This window comes from Sarcophilus harrisii, chromosome 4 (genome assembly GCF_902635505.1).
Source record: "Sarcophilus harrisii chromosome 4, mSarHar1.11, whole genome shotgun sequence".
NCBI lineage: Eukaryota > Metazoa > Chordata > Mammalia > Dasyuromorphia > Dasyuridae > Sarcophilus > Sarcophilus harrisii.
The window spans coordinates 94,276,432-94,299,407 of NC_045429.1; the positions used below are offsets into that span (position 1 = coordinate 94,276,432).

Genomic DNA, 22,976 nt, shown 5'->3' on the forward strand with positions numbered 1-22,976 from the left:
TCTTGTTTACTTTCAGTCTGTGGAAAACTGCATGTGTATCCTGCATAATCTGTCTTACCGTCTGGATGCTGAGGTGCCTACCCGTTATAGCCAGCTGGAGTATAATGCCCGCAATACCTTTACTGACAAGTCCTCCACAGGCTGTTTCAGCAACAGGAATGAAAAGATGATGGTAAGGAACTTTTCTACCTGCCCCTGGCAGCCCAGCAGAGCCAGGTGGAATAAAGCCTCAGGGATGTACTCAGATAATAGGAAAAGTGGGAGATCAAGTGCCAGTACTTGTCTGGGACACACTGTCATGGAGCTGAAATGGCACTCAATGATAATATAAAATAATATAATATAATACAGTGAATACTTTGGGATTGTTACTTCACTATCCTACTACTGATTCCCAGTTTTCCCCTTAATCATCAATTTTTTTTTTTGGTATCATGAACCATCTGGTGAAACCTACAGAACCTTTCCCAGAGTTTTTTTAATACATAAAATAAAATACATAGAATTATAGAGAAAACTTGTGAGGATTAAGTATGGCAATCACCTATTTCTGGCTCTGGACCCTAAGCCAGTTCGGATGCCCTGCCACTCAAGGGAGACCTGAGTTTAATATGACCTACTTGGGAAGTAGAATAATCCTCAGAAGCAGGGGCTAGAGAACAGCCTATGCCTTCATTCCTTGGATTGAAGACTTGCGCCAAATGTGACAAATTATGCTTTTCAAAACACATTAATTGATCTCAGTGCCTGTTATCAGAGTATACATGAATGTGTTTAATTTTATGAGGGTTTGAAAGAATCCATTTTTCCCTAATGTTGTCAGGATCATTGAGTCAAATTCTACCTTTTTTCAAGTTGGATTTGCTCCACTTGAACAGAATTTGAAAAATCCTAGGGACATATCAGAGTCCCCCAGACTTGAGGAAGTAGCCAGTGGGACTATTTCTGTTTGCAAGGTCAACTTCCATTCTCATTCTCTCTCTCTCTCTCTCTCTCTCTCTCTCTCTCTCTCTCTCTCTCTCTCTCTCTCCTATACCATGATAACCAGGGGCAGGGATAAGTGGTTGGAAAATATATTCAGATCACTTGTTTAGATCCAGCTTAAGGCTCCTTAGTTGAGTTTTCCTAATGATCTGCCATTTGTCTTTTAGAATAACAACTATGACCTACCTTTGCCTGAGGAGGAAACCAAACCAAAGGGAAGTAACTGGCTCTATCACTCTGATGCCATTCGTACTTACCTGAACCTCATGGGCAAGAGCAAGAAAGATGCCACCCTGGAAGCTTGTGCTGGTGCCCTGCAGAACCTCACTGCTAGCAAAGGACTGGTGAGAATACCTATTTCCAACTTCCCTGTCTCCATCACCATCTCCTCTACTCATCTCTTTCTCTATTTCTTTTCCCCCTCTCTCTCTCTTTCTTCTTCCCCCCTTTCTTTCTGTTTCCTTTTCTCTCTCCCTCTCCTTCTACCTTCCCCCTCTATCATTCTCTGCCTCTGTCTCTCTCACTCTATTTCTCACTTCTTTCTCCCTCTCTCCCTCTCCTTTTTCTCCCCTGTCTCCCTCTCCTCTTTTCCCCCTCTCTCTGTCTCTGTTTCTCCGTCTCTGTCTCTCTGTGTGTTTCTCTTTCCACTGCTTCCCTCTGCTCTTTTTTTCTGTCTCTCTCCTATTACTCTATCAGTTTCTTCTCTCACTCTTCTTTATCTAAGCTCTTTTTCTCTTCTCTGTCTCTCTCTCTATCCCTTCCCCTTCTCTATCATCTGTTTTCTTTCCCCCTTCTCTCTTCCAACTCTTGTTTTCCTCTACTTTCTTCCTCATCCATTCCCTTCTAAAATGTAAAATTTTCTGTTTCCTTAGGTTAGTGTATATACTTCTGAGATTGATTTAGGGGGCAATTTTGTTATTCAAGGGGGCCCAAATCAAAGCAGTTTCCCTACTGGAAGATTAAAGTTCCCTTTCTGAGACTTGAGTATATTTGATTTTATGAAGGTTTGAAAGAATCCACTCTTCCCTACTGTATTTTACCGGCTGTCCACCCATTTACCAGTAGTGTTATGAGTATCAAGAATTGCTTTGATACTTCTCCAGGATATCCTCTCCAGGATAAACATTCTGGGTTCTAAAAATGTGTTCAATGTGGCTTAAACTGCTTCAACCCAATAAATACTCACCTGAGTATTTGCTGTGTTTAATTTCCTTTTAGATGTTTTGATATGACAGTAATCTTTTATTCTGGGACATATGTTCATTCATTTCAAAATTATTTCTTCTCTAAATTATAATTATCAGCATTGTATCTCTGGTAAAAATTCAAATTGATTATAACATAATTTTTTAGATACATTGTTTTAATCTTGTTGCTAGGATGTTGTTCCAAATATTGGATTACTGATGTTCTCTAATTCTCTTTCCTTACCTTTTCCTTCCCTGGTTTGTGTATTAGGACTATGTTGCTCTCTTAAAAGAAGTTTAACAGAGTATGTTCTTTCTAATTTTTTGAAGAATAATTTGTATAGTCTAGGCATTAATTACTCTTTAAAAGTTTCTTAGAATTCTCCTGGAATTGCTTCTTGGGCTTCTATATAATATCTCATTTAGGTCTCACAGAAAATCAGAGAGGTGAGATATTTGAGTTTTACATATAAGGATTCTGAGACAGCGAGAGACTGGAAAATGTCCAAAGGAGGACAATCAGGATAGGAAGAGCCTCAAGTTTATGCTATAAGAGGAATGGTCATCTACAGTGCAGACATTTAGCCTAGAGAAAAGAAGATGTAGGTGAGGGGTAAGGATGTTTTTGAGTATTTGAATGGCTGTTATATGAAGGAGAGATGAGAGTTGATCTACTTAGCCCTAGGAGGAGGAAGTGGGGAACATGAGTGGAAGTTATCCAGATACGTTTTAGATATAAGAAAAAACTTCCTAACATTTTAGATATAAGAAAAAACTTCCTAACAATTATAGTTATACAAAACTAGAATGAATAGTCTTGGAGGTAGACCACCCTCGTTAGTGGTCTTTGAATAAGAGGCTGAGACTTTAGAGAAAAGTTGGAAGACTACTCTTCTGGTATATTGTAAATAGAATTCTTGTTCTGGTATGGTTTGATAAAATGGCTTCCAGGATCCCTTCCTACCCTTAGAGTTTTCAGTTCTGGGCAAGTGTCTTATGCAAGGTTCCACAACTCTTCAGTGGCAGAGATGGGACTAGAACCTGGGTCTCTTGACAATCAGATTAGTATTCTTTCCCATTAAATAAAATGTGTAGGACTTGCAGGTGGATCTGACTGTGATTTGAAACCATGTGGATTCAGGATGTCTGTGTGATTACAGCTCCTTTGTGGTTGGTCCAACATGTGAGGACAAATAGTCAATAATCAATCAATTATTAGCATCTGCTATGTACAAGGCATTGTGCTAAGTGCTAGGGCTACAATCCCTGCCCTTAAGAAACTTTTAATCTAATGGATTTGACCTGGAATGCCTCATTATGGTTTGAAGGTGATAACTGGGTTCTTTTTTTAAATAGTATTTTATTTTTTCAAATGCATGTAGATAGTTTTCAACATTCATTTTTATAAAACTTTGTGTTCCAAATTTTTCTCTTTCCCTCAATTACCTTTCCCCTCCACAAGACACCAAGCAATCTGAAATAGATTAGATATGTGCAATTCTTTTAAACATTTGTCATGGTGTACAAGAAAAATCAGATCAAAAGAAAAAAAAACACAAGAAAAAAACAAGCAAACAAACAACAACAAAAGGTGGAAATACTATGTTTCAATCCACATTCAGTCCCCACAGTTCTCTCTCTGGATGCAGATGGCATTTTCTATCCCATGATTGCCTTGAATCACCACATTGTTAAAAAAAAGAGAGGTTCTTTTTTTTTAATTTCTCAATTTTTTTATTATAGCTTTTTATTTACAAGCTACATGCATGGTAGTTTTTCAGCATTGACAGTTACAAAACCTTTTGTTTCAATTTTTCCTCTCCTTCCCCCCCACTCCCTTAGATGACAGGTTGACCAATACATGTAAAATATGCTAAAGTATAAGTTAAATACAATATCAGTATACATGTCCATACAGTTATTTTGCTGTACAAAAAGAATTGGACATTGAAATAGTGTACAATTAACCTGTGAAGGAAATAAAAATGCAGGCAGACAAAAATAGAGGGATTGGGAATTTTATGTAATGGTTCATAGTCATCTCCCAGAGTTCTTTCGCTGGGTGTAGCTGGTTCAATTCATTACTGCTCTATTGGAACTGATTTGGTTCATCTCATTGCTGAAAATGGCCATGTCCATCAGAATTGATCATCATATAGTATTGTTGTTGAAATATATAATGATCTCCTGGCCCTGCTCGTTTCACTCAGCATCAGTTCGTGTAAGTCTCTCCAGGCCTTTCTGAAATCATCCTGTTGGTCATTTCTTACCGAACAATAATATCCCATAACATTCATATACCACAATTTATTCAGCCATTCTCCAACTGATGGGCATTCACTCAGTTTCCAGTTTCTGGCTACTACAAAGAGGGCTGCCACAAACATTCTTACACATACAGGTCCCTTTCCCTTCTTTAAGATCTCTTTGGGATATAAGCCCAGTAGTAACACTGCTGGATCAAAGGGTATGCACAGTTTGATAGTTTTTTTTTTCCTTTCCTGCAAGATATTATTTATTATTTTTTTAAAATAACTTTTTATTGACAGAACCCATGTGGGCTTAGGTTCTTAAAAGCTATACTATTAAAGCAAAAGATCAAGGTGGATAAGTTGTGAATTTGAGTCTAATGATAGATGATGTATCTGTTGCTTGAGAACCAATCTAGCTAAGGTCAAAGAATCCAAAAAGTTGACCACCAGATGCTGAAAGCTTTCAGTTATAGGAAATCATGAAGATAATTTGAGACATTGAGGGATTATGATCTATTTGTGGTTGGACAATGAGATGATTCAAACCAGTTTCAATTGTTCAGTAAAGAAGAGAATCAGCTACACCCAGAGAGAGAACTATGGGAAATGAGTGTGGACCACAACACAGCAGTTCCACTCTTTCTGTTATTGTTTGCTTGCATTTTTGTTTTCCTTCTCAGGTTTTTTTCTTTCTTTCTAGATTCAATTTTTCTTGTGCAGCAAGATAAATATATAAATATGTATACATATATTGGATTTAACATATACTTTAACATATTTAACATGTATTGGACTATCTGTTATCTAGGGGAGGGAGTGGGGGGGGAAGGAGGGGAAAAGTTGGAACAGAAGGTTTTCAGGGGTTAATATTGAAAAATTACCCATGCATACATTTTGTAAATAAAAAGCTATAATAATAAAATTTTAAAATATATTTGTGATCAGAGAAAACACTCACTCATGATTCCTTAAACTGATTTAGTACTTGGTAACACAGATAATTAAGAGCAGTGTTATCTTTCCTGTAATCCACAAGACCAGTGATGGGTTTACATTTCTTTCCTAGATGTCCAGTGGCATGAGCCAGTTGATTGGGCTGAAGGAAAAAGGGTTGCCTCAAATTGCCCGCCTTCTTCAATCAAGCAACTCTGATGTGGTCAGGTCTGGAGCCTCCCTCCTGAGTAACATGTCTCGACATCCTGTGCTGCACAGAGCAATGGGTAAGAGGTGTTCACCATGTATTTCCCTCCTAAATAATCTCCCTAATCTCTTTTAGCGAAGGATTCTCCCCAAATTCTGCTAATAAGTAAAGATATCCAGGGACCGGAATCTCAGGAATCTACATTGGCTTAGGCAAATGCTTGGGGATAGAAATTCATGTTAGCAATCATTTATTAAATACTGTCTATGTGCGTGGATTGTGAAATGAAATGATAAAAGGAATGAGACTAAGGGGAAAGTCCTCAGAATATGGTGATAAGGAAAAAATTGGACAGAGCAGTGAGTCCAAGCTGGGAAGTTAGTATAGAAGAGCTGAGGATTCTGGCTGGAGTGGAACAGGGCTTTAATGATAGATATAGGGTTTGATGGATTCCAATGGAGTCCCATGGGAGTTGGAAGGAATCTCAAAGGCTTTAAGTCCAATCTTCTCATTCTATAAATGAGAATACTAAGCTCATATGGGTTGAAAAACTTACGCAAAGTCACACAAGTTCTAAGTAGCACAACTGGGATTCAAATACAGGTCTTTCAGTACCAAATTAACATCTTCCACTGGAAGCTCAATGCTTCCTGATAGCCAAATGGTGGAAAACCATGATGTTAAAGTTAAAGACCTCATTGTATCATTTACTGATTTTCTGGTATCCTGAACCTGTCCTCGCACCTCTTTCTCTTACAGGGAACCAAATATTCCCAGAGATGACTCGTCTCCTCTCTAGCCAAACGGGCAACACCAGCAACTCAGGGGACATCATGTCATCTGCTTGCTACACCATGAGAAACCTGATGACCTCCTTGCCCCAGATGGCAAAGCAGCACTTCACCAGCAGCATGCTGAATAATGTGGTCAACATGTGCCGGAGTGGGTAAGAAGGGAATGGGCAGAAAGAGGGGTGAGTCAGTCCAAGAATGGGAAGCAGAGCACCCTACATGTGAGATCTCATGCCTTTCACCAAAAGAGAGTAGATAGACTCACCAACCAGGGATAGGAGAGAAGACACTGGGGTTCCACTCCTCTCTTCCCATGGCATCTTACCACCAAAGAGAAATAATTCTGAGTCAGGTTTCATAAAGCGATTCAAGAATGAGCATAGACAAGAAGAAGACAGCTCTGTAGTGGAGTGGCTAGAGAACTGGGCCTGGAAGAACTGAGTTGAAATCTTACCTCAGACACTGGGCAAGTCAGGATGCTCATCTGCAAAATGAGGATAACAGCAGCATCTCTCTCCCAGGGTGGTTGTGAGGACCAAATAAGATAGTATTTGTAAAACATTTTGCAAACCTTGGAGTTCTCTATAAGTATTAGCTAGTTTTAGAAAACATTTTTCATAAGGAGGTTGGGATGGGAAAAAAGTAAAGACTGATCTTTCTTTTCATGGATAAAAGATAGCCTGTGTTTGGCTGTTCTGCTTCTACATTCTAGAGGCCACCCCCACAGGAGTGGCGGACACATAGGGCTAACGCCCAAATCAAGGTTCAAAAAAGTGAAGTCAGCAAGTTCCTACTATCTGTCAGGTGCTGTGCTAAGCACTGGGGATATAAAAAAAAGTAAGATGGTCCCTGCCCTTAAGAAGCTTGCAGGCTAATAGGAGAACACAACACAACAAGCAAATAACTCTGTAGAAACAAATAAAGGTAATCCCAGAGGGAAGACATAGGGCTCTCCCAAGGTCCTGCTAATAATGATAGATATCCATCAGTTCCCAGGGCCCCAAACCTCAGGAGTCTGCAATGACTTAGGCAGACATATAAGGATAGAAATTTATTTCAGCATTTATACAGTGTTGACTATGTGCCAGGCGCTGTGCTAAGTGTTTTTGTAAATATTCTCTCATTCTATCACTAACATGAAACAGGATGGGGAAGGGCCTCTTGCAGAAGGAAGGATTTGAATTGTGACCTCAGGGAAGCCATAAGGGAGAGATTAGGAGGAGAGCATCTCAGGCATGAGGGGTAGCCTGTGAAAATGCCCAGGATAAGGGGATAGCACTTCAGGCTACTGTCACTGGATCTCAGCATACTCAGAGGGAAGTAAAGGGGAAGATTGGAAAGGTAGAAAGGACCCAGATTGTGAGGACCTTGAAAACCAAGCAGAGGATTCTAGGTTTGATCTTGGAGGTCATAGAGTTTGTGGAGGAGAGGAGCGACTATGTGAGAATTTTGCTTTAGGAGGATGGCTTTAGTGACTGGAGTGGAGAAAGCCTTGAGGCAGGGAGACCCACCAGAAACAATGGCAGGAGCTCAGGAGTGAGGTGATGAGGGGCTCCATTCAGGGGGTATCTGTGTCTGAGGAAGGATAGGGACATATATGAGATGTTGTGAAGATAGATTAGTATCAGCCTAGACACAGTGTGTGCATGAGAGACAGAGACAGAGACAGAGAAAGAGACAACAGAGAGAGAGAGACAGAGAGAGAGACAGAGACAGAGAGAGACAGAGAGAGGACAGAGACAGAGACAAAGATAGGTGAGATGGAAAAAAGAGAAATACACAGAGATAGGAACATATACAGAGAAAAACAGAGACAGACAGAGAGAGAAAGAAGGCAAAGAAAGAGACAAAGAGACACAGAGAGAAACAGAGATAGGGAGAAGAAGAGGCAGAGAGAGAAACAAAGAGAGAAGTCTAGAATGACAAATCGGTTGTAAACCTGAATGACTGAGAGGAGGATGTTGTTCACTATAATAACAGGGAAGTTAGAAAGGAGGGAGAGTTTAGAGTGAAATGGAAGATAATAAGTTTAGTTTGGGATATGTTGAGCTAAGATATCAATGGGGCATGCAGGTCAGGATGTCCAGTAGGCCATTGGAGGTTAGCAGAGAAGTTAGGACTGGATAAATAGAAATGAAAATCATCCATGTCGAAGAGATTATTGAATCTATGGCAAATGATGAGATCACCAAGAAAATTAGTATAGAGGAGAAAAAAAAAGCAAAAGAGGGACAAGAACAGATCCTTGAGAGATTCCCACAGTTAATTGGAGTGACTTAGATAAATATCCAGCAAAAGAGACTGGGAAGGATCAATCATACAAGTAGGATAAAAACCAGGAAGAAAAACTTCCATGAAAGTCATGAATTACCTCCTAAGGGCTAGAGAAAGAGAATGGAGGAAATGTTTGGTTCTTTGGAGCTCTCAGGCTCAGGAAATGGAAAGGGGTCTGCTGAGGTAACATGGAACACTAGTGTCAGGAGTGAAGAAAATGTTTCCACCACCTGAGAGTAGATCCAAATGACTGGATTAAATTTACTGACTCTCATTAGAGAAGCAGATATTACCCCGGTGCCTCTTGTTGCTAAGGCGTATTCTTCCTATAGACCTAAGAAACTCGCCAGGTTTCTCAAACCCAGGAACTTGGCTATTTATGTTTATTGGGACTATTTGAGGAAAAAGAAGGGAGGAAGAATGAATGCTGCATCCCATGACTCAATGCTTATCTCCTCATGATTTACCTTTTTTTCCTCTGCCCAATAGTTCACCAAAAGCCGCAGAAGCTGCCCGACTCCTTCTCTCTGATATGTGGTCAAACAAGGAGCTCCAGGGTGTCCTCAGACAGGTAAGGGCAAGGTCATTAATTCCCTCTGTGCTAATCACCTTCCATGGAATACCCCACTGGTATTGGCTATAGCCATAGCCTATCAAGATCTCAGCAAGCTATTTAACAGTCTCTACTTTGGTGAAAAAGATGGAGGATAGACAAATTAAAGGTATATACAAACTTATTCATGATGCCCTGGGTAGTCAAGGAGAAGATTAATGAATCCATGGATTAATAGGGCTTAAGTTATATACTGCATAGATCTGTTCTTGACACTTTAAGTTCATGTGGAGCCAACAGCTCCAATAAAGACAATTGTCATTGAACAGATAGCTGATATTGTGGATGAAATAACTCAGAAGGATTACAATAGACAAAAATTATGGGAAGAAATTAACCAAAATAAATGCAAAGTAATAAGTACTTGGGATCAAGAAATCATCTGTACATTTCCAATCTTGTCTTTCCCCCTTTCACCCAGATTGCTTTGGTATACAGTCCCTCCCACAACTACCATCATAAGTTTATCTCTGAAAGGAAGGAATAGGCTAAGTGTTTTCAGAAGATATCCCAGTAAATTTACTGAAGAAAGAAAAAGTGTAATACATTAAAAAATGAAATTGGATTTTTTTTAAAAAACCATACAATTGTATTGATTTTTTATGCAATCACCTCCCTTACATTATGTGGATAATTGAAAGTGAATATTATATATGATACATGCTAGATAAAAGTCAACTGAAAGCATGAAAAGAAAATAATACAAGTGAAATTTATACAGAACATTAAAATTTGCAAGACACCTTACTTTTATTTTCTCAGTCACTCCTTGTTACATTTCCCTGTAATACACACACACGCACACATATATTATTATTCTCATTATATAGAAGAGGAAGTTGAGGTTCAGAGAGGTTAAAAGTGACTTGGAAGGCAATGCTATAAAATGAAAGAGCACTAGATTCAGGGTCTGTATTCCAGTCCTGCCTCTGTTGCCAATCTGGACTTCAATACTTCATCTATAAATTGAGGGAGTCTGGATGAAATGCTTTCTAAGATCCCTCTCAGCTTTAAATCTATTTGCCATGATATCCTACCCAGTAAATGTCAGAAGTAGTATTGAAATACAGTTTCTGACTCCAAGTTTCTCAAAGAGAGCCCAAATTCAGGAGAAATATGAGTTTGCTTTTGCCTCTGAATCCCTGGTGCTTTGGAGACTTAGAGCACACAGGCCATTTACTTTTATTGTAAAAGTTTACATAATTATTTGCTAGCCTAAGGCCCTAGACTTGTCTTGGTGCTATGTTTTAGTATGCACATGTGAATGCAAACCTATCTGTGGAAATAAAACATATCTTCATTTACATATATGTAAAAAAGTACATTTATGTATGTGTGTCATCACTGGTACATATATGCATGCAAAAACCCTAATTAATGCTCTCTATCTCTTTCCCTCTCTTCTTCTCCTCCCTCTTTCTCCTCCTCTTCCTCCTCCCCTTCTTCTTCTCCTCCTCTTCCTTCCCCTTCTTCTCCTCCTTCTCTTTCCTCCTCCTCCTCCTCCTTCTTCCTCTTCCTCCACCTCCTCCTTCTTCTTCCCCCTTCCTCTCCTTTTCTGTATATGTATATATATATATATATACATAACTTCTTTCTGTGTATATATAGCATATATATATAATTATACACATATATACATAATATTATCCATCCACCTATGTATATATGTATATGCATATATACACTGAAACTGGGCTCCCCAAGAAAAGTGAGACCTCTAGCTTATTATGCTAGCAGAAAGTCACTGATCATCCACTCTTTGTTTCATCATGTTTTACGTTATTGATGTTTCTCTCCCTGCAGCAAGGGTTCGATAGGAACATGCTGGGATCCTTAACTGGGACCAATGTCCTAAGGAACTTCAGCTCCCGATTCTAAGGAAAGGACATCATCATATGTTCAACTTGCAGGTGAGAATTCTCTAATATTAGGGTAAGAGAGACCTTACCCTAGATTATTATAGATATGACCCTTGTTTCTTTAGGACACTACAGTGTAGAAAGGATGCTATATCCATATCAAGGTCCCACAATTTCCCCTTTGACTGTTATATAGCACAACACAGCTCTAAGAGAACCTAGTTGCATCATCCAGTGGGACATTGAATTGTCTGTCTTCAGATTAAAGAATAAGAAGAGACAGTCATTCCTGGCAGTGCCAAATGCCATAAGCTGGCATTTCCAACTTATTCTCTTCTCCATAATTATCCACTTTCTGGTATATGACATGTCTTTAATGGCACCAAGGTTGTGGGATTCTTGGAGTGGATTTCTTTAGGGTCCAGAGTATATGCTGGGAAACTCAGATCAGGCTCAAATTAACTGGGCTTATTCCATCTAATACATCTGGACAGATGTGGGGCTTCAAGGATATCCTGCACTGAGATGGCCTGACAGTCAATCTACAAGTTGAATTGAGCATTATGTGGGGATTAGGAGCTTGTGAATAGAAAGTGGAGAAAGGAATAAAGACATAAGAAATAAAACAGAGCCTACATTTTAAAAACTGTATAGTCTAGGAAGGCACATAAAACATATAGGGAAAAGTGCATAATAGCACTTAGAAAATGAGACTTTACTCAGTAAAGGGCATTGAGTGTTTGGAAATTAAAAGCTGGAGGCTGAGAATATTCAGCTCATCATACACAGAGCCAAGGAGCCCACAACAAGTTGAGGCTGATCAGGGAAGGCTGTCCAGATGAGGTGACTGTCAAGCTGAGACTGGAAAATGAGGAAACATGTGAACTGTCAGACAGAGGGGTGTGTGTGACTGTATTCAAGCACTACTTGTGTCCAAATTGATCTTGCTCTGGATTCAATGAGATTTCAGATACTCCTTGCTCTTAGTTTAGTTTCAACACAGAAGTGGAGGAGAGGGATTGAGAATATGATTAAATTCAGATCAACATGTTTGAGTGTTCACAACATGCCCAGAATTGTCCTACAGAATAGAGAAGATGCCAAGGAGATATGTGACACATGCCCTGTCCTCAAGGAGCTTACTTTCTTTCTTGCTGAAGAGGCAAAGAAACACACTTGGGACAGTGAGTGTGTGCAGACAGAAAAAGAGACAGAGACAGACAGAGAGAAAAGGGAGGATGGGAAAGGAAGGAAAGACAGAGAAAGAGAAAAGGAGACAGAGACAGATAGAGAAAGGCAAAGAGAGAGAGAGACAGAGAGGGAGTAAAAAAGGAAGGAAGGGGAGAGAGAGAAAAAGAGAGGGAGAAGGGAGAAAAGGAGAGAGAGATTGTGTGTGTGTGTGTGAGAGTCAATAAGTCAAAAAGCATTTAAGTGTCTACTATGTGCCAGGCATAGTAAGAATAGAAGGAAGGTCAAAAAACAGTTTGCTCTTAAGAGTTCACAACATAATGAGGAGGCAACAAGTACACTATCATGAAAAACAAGGTATATAGAGGATAAAGTGGAGCTAATCACAGAGGAAAAGCATTAGCATTAATGGGATCAGGAAAAATTTCCTGTAGATGATAAAACTTTAATTAGATCTTGAAGAAGCCAGGAGGCAGAGATGAGTGGGAAGAGAGTTCCAGGCAGGTTGGGAGTTCTTCCAGATTGGGAGACACAGCTGGTGAAAATGACTAGAGTTGGCAAGTATAATATTTTGTATAAGGAATATAAAATGTTACTGGATCACAGAGTATGTGGAGAACAGCAAAGTATTAGACAAGAACAACCATGTGTGTATATGAACAAGTAAACATGTATGTTAAAATAAAAAAAAAAGTAAGGAATCCAAAGTATGGTACTATTACGATGTAATATGGTGATCAGGAAGGAAAAAGATCAGGTTTGGAAGGAAGGAGGAAGGAGTTCTCACTTTATAAAAGCTTATTTGTGGACTTTTCTTTATCTTTCAGAAATGCAGTGACCCAACCAAGAAGACTATAAGTCTTGCCAGATGGGTTGGTCTGTCCACCCTTTGCAGTATTTGGAAAAGTTAAAACTCTTTGAGAACAAAATCTGAAAACCGTGGACAATGGAGATATTTTTAAACAACTTTTTTTTTCCCACCCTGGGGTTATAGTCAAGGGATTTGGGGGGTGGGATGGGGTAGAAGTGGGAGGGAGCTTTCCTGAGTTAAAGGGACTTTTATCTGATGTCAATAATTCCTTCTAAAAAAAATGGTATATATATAAATATAAATATATATGTAATGTATGATTGTATGTGTGTGTGCATGCATGTTTATGTATATGTATGTATGTGTGCCTGAAAGTGTGAGCAGAAAGAGAAGATAGGTACCCATTTTTTACAACTGTGTGTAAAAGATGGTGAAAAAGATACTTCTCTGTCTCACTTACAGACAGATATGAAATATAATACTTTTGTGTTAGCTTCTAAAATGCATTAATATTGGACAGAAAATTGGTTCCACTTTCCCTGCCTCCATCATAATCAGCTCTACAGGCCTCTAAAGTGAGCCATGGAGGAGGAGGCCCAAATCAGAGCTCCATATCTGGCCAGACAGTCCATCACTTGACTTGGTCCCAGATGACTGAGGGAAGCCGCTCAACTCACCACCTTGAGAGGATGCATTGAATGGAAGGAGTTTGACTTCAACCTTTATCATGGAAAGATCAGACAATGAACTATTTCCTGAAATTATCTATAACTGACACCTCCATGCCTTCTGTATTATTCTGTTTTATTCTTTTCTGTTTTACAAGGGCCAGGTTTCTGCAGGCTGCGGGACTCTCAACAAGCATTAGGGGAAATTTTTTGGTTCATGTTGTCTGATATCAGCGCAGGGGGTAACGGGAGCTGAAGAGATAGCTATCACCATCATCATATGGGTAGGGCTGGGGCTAGGTTGAGTGTCGTACAGAGAGCAAGGCCAGTGGATATGGTTTCTGCCTTTGGGAAGTTTTCAATCTATGTGTTGCAAGATGTAGATGGGGAAAATACTGCTCAAAAGTCACACAAGATGCTAATCAGGTGACAGCGGTTTCAGCCTGGATTTGAGGGTCTTGTTGGGATGCATCTTTCCAAATAGAATGGATAGGAAAAGGTGGGGGTATCTCTCAACAAAAGCTGCAGCCATCCAGACAAGTCGAGCCATGGGAACGTTTGGGATGATGGTTTCAAATGAATGAATTCACTCCCAGATTCAGGGACCCCTGAGATGGGATTCCAGAAAGGAGAAAAAGATCTTGGTTACATTAGGAGAAGGGAACAACACAACCAGGGCAATAAGAATCACAGCCCCATTTGGAGGTCATTTCATTGACCCCCTTTCTTCCAGTTAGCAATGAGCTTTCATACAGACTGGCATCTCAGTCTGAAAGCTGGCTCACCCTCTTCGCCTGCCAAGGATGGATATCTGTCTCTATTACCTTTTCCAAACACTTCTCTGTGTCCTGTCCAAAAGTGGAAAAGGACTGCCTTGGCAAGTAGTGACTTCTTCATCACTGGTGGTCTTCAAGCAGAAGCATCCCACTTCAAAAGGGCAGATGTGAACTCAAACTCTGAGTCCATTCCATATTCTATATTTCTCTGTCATAGCCTTGCAAGATGGATCAATGGCTTTGGTTGGATTGTAAAAGGCAGAGTAGTATAGTAAGAAGAGCATTGGATTTAGAGTCAGGAGCTAAGCTGAAATCCTAGCTTTTTCACTCCCTACACCTATGACCTTGGTCAAATTATCTCACTTATCTGGGTCTTAGTTTCCTCATCTGTAAAATGAAAGGGTTGATTTTAGATGATCTCTCATATCTCTTTCAACTCCAAATCTATGATCTTATAATCCACATTTAGTGGAATGAGTTATGACTCATTCTGTCATATGATGCAAGTGGAAAAGGGAGGCTCATTCATTACTCTCAAAGAATCAAGTGGAATTTCAGCAGCTCCCTTTAGCCACAGTATATTCCATTCTGACCTAGAGGACTATGGTTCTGATTCGGTGTGCCCAACAGGTACAGAAAAAAAGGGCAAGAGAAAAGGACTAAGCATTTACACGGCACCTGCTATGTGCCAGGCACTGTGTTAGTATCTCATTTGATCAACAGCCAAGTCACAAAACTCACACATATTTCAGATATCATGTAGTTTAGTGACCCATTGAGAGCCTCAAGTAGAAAACATCCTATGTATGTATATACTGTAAGATAGAGGCAATGACAGGATTCAAAAAACTCTCCTTAGCTCTTGTTTCCACTTCCCTGATATTTGTTGAATGCTACAGTATTCTTGGTATTAGATATTAAAACTCCAATCTTTTGTGAAAAGAGGTTAAAATGTCCCTCTACTTTCTTCTTCTCTGAGACCTTCTATATAGCTTTAGTTGTCCCTATTCCTCCCCAAGCAACCAGGACCAGACACTGGTCCCTGTGTCTCCAGTATTCGGGATGATCCCAAAGTTTATTTTAAACTGGGTGGGGAGGATAAAATCAGAGACTTTTCTAATATAATTTGACCTTGAATTTTCACAGTGGGTTGGTAGCCTCTAGTAATCATCTACTAACCTGCAGGTTAGTTCTGCCTATTGCAAGAAAGGTCTATTTTGAACACTTCCATCCTGCCCCCTTACTTCCAACTCTTGGTGATGATCTTGAAAATCTGGTACTATTGGACTGGATTTAACATAGATTTCAAAATGCACTCAAGACCAAATGGAAAACTTTGTGCTGGACAGTGGTAGGAAGATCTAGAGGAAAGCAAAGACATTGTTCCTGCCCTCTGGAAGCTCCCACTCTGATGGGATAAAATATATATACACACATACACATCCGAAAAACATAGACACAGATATTTAGCAATATAGGAACAATTTTAAATTCCCTGGCTGTATTCTTGGAATTCCCATTTTCTCATTGTCCTGAAAAAGATAGTTACCACAAAAAGTCTTCTAGCTTTTCCTGAACAGAGGAAATAGTCTGTTTTCCTGGCTGCTTCCCCCTTTGTTCTGTTTAATAGTGCCTAGTGTAATACAGAAAAGAGACAGCTTTTCCTGTGGTACATTGTTTACAATGGACAATGGGTCAAGGTCAAAATGGTTTTCCTGAGTTATTTGTCCTCTAAGGAGCTGGGGGTAGCAGAAAAAGTGCCAACCAGAGAAGGTCTGTCTGTGTGATGGCTGCTGCTTTGGTTGAGGACATACGTGGGAAGGGTTCATAGTAGACTGGTCACTTTCCTTCCATGGAATTGACTTTCCTCTTCTTTAAAATGGAATGCAACGGGGAAGCAAATGGCAGGAATGGCCCAGTTCTAAATTATGTGAGTCCAGAAATTCCCAAAAAATTACTTTCTGGGAAGGAAGGTATGTAGCCCTTCCATTTTGGGTCTTTATTTGCTATTTTGCAGCAAAATTATTATTTTCAATAGAGACCTTGGCTAACCTTTCCTTCCCCAAATCTCTACCTTCTGCCTGACTTTCATCCTGACAGCCCTTGGAAATTTAAATTGTAGCCTTTTTGGAGGACTGATTCCAAGCTTGGGGAAGCGGAGATATTGTATACACTTCCATTTTCCCCTTAAAGACTTGATAAACCAGCAACATACTTCCTACTTTTGTTGTGTGTTGTGAGATGAAGAAGGGACATAGGTGACCTGAGGTGTCTGTATATTCGATGGAAAATTTTGAGGCAGCTTTTGTTCTCCTGCTCCTGAACACAGCTGACTGTGGCAGTATCCTGTTCCCAAACTAAACCATGTGAATTTCTTGTGTGAGGATCTTGTGGTTTCCCTGTATGGCGCTCTGTGTATTTGCTTTTTTAAAAAAAAAATTAGGAAATCAATAAACTGCTGGAGTTTCTTTGAACTTTTTTTTGAGATGTGGATTATTTGAAGGGGAATGAATTTGTGTGACTTCAACAAAGGAACTATGGTATCATTCTGCTCAAGGTTATCTCTTTCTAGCTTCTAGTAGGTAGGTAGGCAGGCACTGGTAGATAGGGCAAATCCTGCCCAAGGGAAGGAAAGGCTTTACATTTGGGTGGGAGGTGGGATATCAGCAAATAGGTACTGGAAACAAAATTCATCCTCAGGGTTTTACTACTGTTGATCCTTCAGCCAATCTGGCATTGGAAATATCTTGAAGCATATAAATGCTTGAAAAAAATCCATGAAATCTGCAATAGCTTTACCCATTCTAACTCTATAGAATCTGTTTTAGATTTATGGGACTATTTCCAAGAGCTGTAGAGGCCATTAGACTTTCCAGCCCATTCTCTTGGATCCCTTTTCTCTTGCTCTTCAAGTTACCTAAGAATACATAAATTTGCAGAAAATACTAAATCTTCACTCCCCTGTTCTAAGACAGCGATTCCCATAAGAATTTCAAGGCAGATGGGAAAGAATGGCAGAGTGGAGGGTGGAGGAGAATGCTAGGTAATATGACTTTCTCAGGGCCACACAAGTAGCAAGTGTCAAATGTCTGAGATCAGATTTTAATTCAGGTTCTGACTCTAGGACCAGTACTCTAACCACTGTGCCATCTAGTTGCCCAAGGAATGGCAGAATTTAATATACATGTTTGATCCCCCTGATCAATTTATTTTGTGAATTCAACCAACATTTCTTGAAGGAAGGCACTGGTGGATACAAAAAAAGCATAAATTATCTGTGACCTCAGGAAGCTTTCAGGCTAGTTGAGACAAGGCACACAGGCTGCATATGCTAAGTGACGAACACTGTGAAGTCAAGCACACATATCTTCAGGGAAACCATATTAGCTTAACATAGGAATATGGCTACTTTTGGTCAATTTTATGGCAGAAAACTTTTAACTGAAGGGAACTCAGGTTTATTTATGGCAGAGTATGGGAAGGGATTTTTAAATAGCTTTTAATTTACAAGATATATTCATGGGTAATTTTTCAGCATTGATAATTGCCAAACCTTTTGTTCCAACTTTTCCCCTCCTTCCCCCCATTCCCTCCTGCAGATGGCAGGTTGACCAATAAATGTTAAATATATTAAAGTATAAATTAAATACAATATATGTATACATGTCCATACAGTTATTTTGCTGTACAAAGAGTTGGACTTTGAAATAGTGTACAATTAGCCTGTGAAGGAAATCAAAAATGCAGGCGGACAAAAATAGAGGGATTGGGAATTCTATGTAATGGTTCATGGTCGTCTCCCAGAGTTCTTTTGCTGGGTGTAGCTGCTTCAGTTCATTACTGTTCTATTGGAATGGATTTGGTTCATCTCATTGTTGAAGAGGGCCATGTCCATCAGAATTGATCATCATATAGTGTTGTTGAAGTATATAATGATCTCCTGGTCCTGCTCATTTCAGTCAGCATCAGCTCTTGTCTCTCCAGGCCTTTCTAAAATTATCCTGCTGGTCATTTCTTGCAGAACAATAATATTCCATAACATTCATACACCACAATTTATTCAGCCATTCTCCAATTGATGGGCATCCACTCAGTTTCCAGTTTCTGGCCACTACAAACAGGGCTTCCACAAACACTCTTGCACATATAGATCCCTTTCCCTTCTTTAAAATCTCTTTGGGATACAAGCCCAGTAGTAACACTGCTGGATCAAAGGGTATGCACAGTTTGATAGCTTTTTGAGCATAGTTCCAAATCGCTCTCCAGAATGGCTGGATGTATTCACAATTTGTGGGAAGGGTTTGAACACCATTGGTACACTTCATGGATCCAAGAGGAGAGAAGGGGGAAATGTTGTACTTTCTAACTGATAATGAAGGAAAGAGTGAGGTTTGAGGGAGTCATGTCCTGGAAGTAAAACTCTCCACAGGAATAAGCCTTTCCAGCTCCAGGACCCTGAACCAGTCTTTAATTCCTTCCTCTCCCACTTCATTAAGTCATCAGACTCTGACTACAATTCCTTCCCATAAGGAACACAAAGAGACATCATTGAGGAGTAGAAAAAGCAGGATCTAGGTTCTACACCCAGTCTGTCTCTAGCTGGTAGATCTGGGAAAATCTCTGTAACCACTCTAAACTTGGTTTCCTCATTTATACAATGATTGATGGACTGGGTTGAAGAATTCTAAGATTCCATAAGTCAGCCATGTAGTCCAAGCCATGTAGTCCAAGACTTTTATATTACAGATGTGACAGTCAAAAAACCCAAATTTAAACTAATAGGACTAATTAATAGGAGCATAATATCTAGAGAGAGAGAGAGAGAGAGCTGTCTTATTATCCTTCTGCCTGGTAGCCCACAAATGGAACATTTTGTTCAATTCTGGAAAAACAGTTACAAGCTGGAATAAAAAATCCAAGGAACAGATAACAGGTTGGGGAGGGAACTGAAAACCCTAATGTTGTTGAGAAATGAATCAAAAGAATTGACAGTGCAGAGTGGTGGTGTCAAGCTTCAGTAGAAACATGTTCCTGTCTGCTGTGTATTAACTTGGAAAACTACAACTTAATATTATCTATGTTGGGGGGGGGAAGGGAAGCTACTTGGAGAGTCCAAATTTTGAGGGATCTCAGAGTTCCATTTTATATTACAAATTGCAATGTTAATCAGGGCAATGAAAAGCAAAACATTCTGTAGATAGTTCTTTATATGTATTAATTAGTAAAAATAGTTTAAAAATAAAAATTCAGTATTGATGAGATTGTGAAGAAATAGGTTCAGTATGACACTTGATAGTTTGTGAATCTGTGTAAACTTTTTGGAGAGTTTACCCAAAACAAAAACAACTGGGTATCTGAACATTTGTTTTTGTTGATAATTATATTTTTTTAAAAAAAAGAAATTTCATATCTAGTTGATAAATTATAGACCAGAGAACTTGACTTAGATTATTAGAAAAATTCTACAAAATAATTTAAAGGATGTTTGGTGAATGTCTAGAAAATGAAGTAGTGATCCCAATAAAACCAGCATGTCTTCATCAACATCAACAATGGGTCTTGCCAATCCTACCTTATTTCATTTTTTTTTCTGATAAGATTACCAGACTAATAGATGACAGTAATGATGCTATGATCAAGGATATGAAGTGATAATCAAAGATGCTAGTTAAATTAGGGTCCAGAACCATAGTCTCAATGTACTCTTCCTTAGTCAAATCACACCTTAGTATTGTATTCAGTTCAGTTTTGATAAACAAAGAATATCCTGAGAAGAGTGACCAGAATGGTAAAGATTGGAAATCAGGCTGTATAAAAACATTGGCTGTAAGCACTAAAGAGAAAACTTAAAGGATACAAAGAATTAATTAAAAAGAATTCAGAATTAAGAAGAATTAATAGCTCTGTTGAAGTACCAAAAGAGTTGTCCTACAGAAGATGAATCAGAAGGATTCTGGGAAGGTGGTGGAGTACGTTGGTAAAGTTCAAACTCTCCTGATTTCTCCTGCAAATAAATTGCACCTCAAAGTGAATGTAGACTGATGAAAAATCAAGAAGACAGGAATAAATGAGGTGCTCCTGATACACCCAGAAAAGATCTGATGGGAGATAAATGAACTTGGGTTGATTGGGAATAAATGCCAGGACCAGCTGTGCAGCTGAGATGAGGCCCTGGGTGAAAAGGAGCCAGCATCCAGTGAGTACAGAGGCAATGGGACAGGGATGCTGCTGGCTGCAGGCACTTGCAGAAGGGTGGAGCTCTTGATATGGAGTTCCTGGTCAGGTGGAGATCTGAAGAGAAGCTTGAAGCATCATCCTCTCTTCCCATGATTAGAGGTACTTACACTAATACTTGTTATTTTTTAAAAAATGAACTGGCAAAGAAAAAGAACCCCACTATTAAAACATAATATGAGAACAGGGAAGAACAGGATTCATCTTCAGAGGAGGACATTTTAGTAAAAAAAAAAAAAAAAAAAAAAAAAAAAAAAGCTTCTACACCAGAGTACAGTGAAACGGTTTCCTGCTCAGAGAGAATTTATTGAAGAGCTCAAAAAAGAATTTTAAAATTAAATGAGAAACATTGGGGAAAAACTAAAATAAATAAATAAAAACCATCCAAGAAAAACAAAAAGCTTATAAAAAATTTAATCAATCTGAAAAGGAGGTACAGAGAATCAAAGATGAGAATAATTCTTTGAAAATTAGAATTGGGCAAGGGGATGCCAGTAAAGCTATGAGAGACCAAGAAAAAATAAAACTGATTATAAAGAATGAAAAAATAAAACAGGATGTAAAATATAAGAAAAATGATAGATCTGAACAGATCAAGAAGAGAAAATATAAGGATAATGGGACTACCAGAAAGTTGCAACCAAAAAGAGATCCTTGAAACAATAATGCAGGAAATAATCCAGGAAAATTATCCTGGAGTGATAGAACATAAGGAGAAAGTAGAAATAGAAAAAATCCACTGATCACCACCTTTGTGGTGAGATCCTTTGTGGAAAATACATGGGAATATTATTGCCAAATTTTGAAACCTTCAGATCAAAAAGAAATCTTGCAAGAAACAGGAAAAAAGCAATTTGAATACACTGGAGCTACAATTAGAATTGTATAAGATTTATCAGCAGCAGAACCACAGGCCTTGGAATCATATCTATAGACAATTGAAAGAACTAAGTCTGCAGCCAAAAATATAATATCTAGCAAAATTATTTATAATTTTGCATAAGGAAAAAATGGACCTTCAACAGACTTGCAGATTTTTAGGATTTTCTATCAACCAAACCTGAACTTAACAGAAAAATCTAAGATATAAGAGCCAATATGTTAACAATTTTAAGGAGCTTAACATGAACAAACTGGTTTGTTTTTTACATGGGAAAATGTATACTATATGTTTAAGATTCACATCAACAATAGGGAGCTCAAAAGAAAGATTGGCAGAATTAAGGAAAAAATAGTAATTATGCTAAACAAATGAGGTACAGAAAAAGAATAGATCCAGAGGCATTTCGGGGAGGAGGGGGGAGAAGAGCTCATAGTTCTGAAAACCTACTCACATCAAGAATGGGTTGAATAGGCAACATCACATTTATACCAAGAAGGGTGTAACATCCTCCAAAATCTATAAAGAAATAAGTGGAGAAGCAAAGGAGAAGCAAAGGATGAAGGAATAAGACAAGGGAGTGATCCTTAGTTGGGGGGGATGTTAAATAATTATAAGGCAAGTTATGGAGCAGAATTTAATTAAAGGGTGAACAAGTATAGGAAAGACATGTTTGTATGTGGAGTGTGTGGGTGAGAAAGTATATGAATGTATATATCTACATCTACCTATGAATACATAAATACATCTTCTCTTAACTGTAGCTTGCTTGGGAGTGGGAGATGAAAAGGGGGGGAAGAATAAAATAAATAAGATGTCCAATAGGGAACAAAAGAACAATTTTACAAGGAAGTAAAGAAAAAGTGAACATTCATGAATATAATTTCTTCTACTAATATATACGCTTTCTTGATCTGGTATTTTGTTGTTATATATTTTGAATCCTCCCTGATGTTCTGCTGGATAAATGACAATGTTCTTTTTTGTTTCATTTTGCTTTGTATTACTTTTCTGTTTTCTTTATTTTTTTACTGTTTTTTCAAATAAAATACATTTTTGTAAAAAGAAGATGAATCAGACTAGTGCTCCTTGGATACTGAGAGAACAAAGAAGGTGAAAAGAGGCAGAGTTTGGTGTGATATAAAGACACACTACTTAAGACTTAGAGCTCTACAGTAGTCAAAGAAGTTGCCTCATGAGTCACTAGATTTTCAAACAAAAGCTAGAAAGTCACTTGTTAGGCTTTCTATTTGTATATAAGGGAAGGGAAAGATTCTTATTCTGGTCTGGGTTGGATTATGTTGACTCCTTCCAACAC

At 38.7% G+C, this 22,976-nt stretch overlaps 1 protein-coding gene across 1 annotated transcript in view; it reads left to right on the forward strand.

Annotated features, from left to right (window-relative positions):
- Positions 1-17,018, forward strand: part of PKP1 (plakophilin 1) — a 79,671-nt gene extending 62,653 nt beyond the window's left edge. Inside the window, exons 8-14 of the mRNA XM_031937120.1 lie at positions 17-172; positions 1,152-1,328; positions 5,490-5,643; positions 6,324-6,510; positions 9,119-9,200; positions 11,046-11,152; positions 13,117-17,018. Coding sequence (XP_031792980.1) covers positions 17-172; positions 1,152-1,328; positions 5,490-5,643; positions 6,324-6,510; positions 9,119-9,200; positions 11,046-11,120 — 831 coding nt within the window. The 3' untranslated portion in view covers positions 11,121-11,152; positions 13,117-17,018. The remainder of the gene's footprint in view (positions 1-16; positions 173-1,151; positions 1,329-5,489; positions 5,644-6,323; positions 6,511-9,118; positions 9,201-11,045; positions 11,153-13,116) is intronic.
- Positions 17,019-22,976: the final 5,958 nt, after the last annotated feature.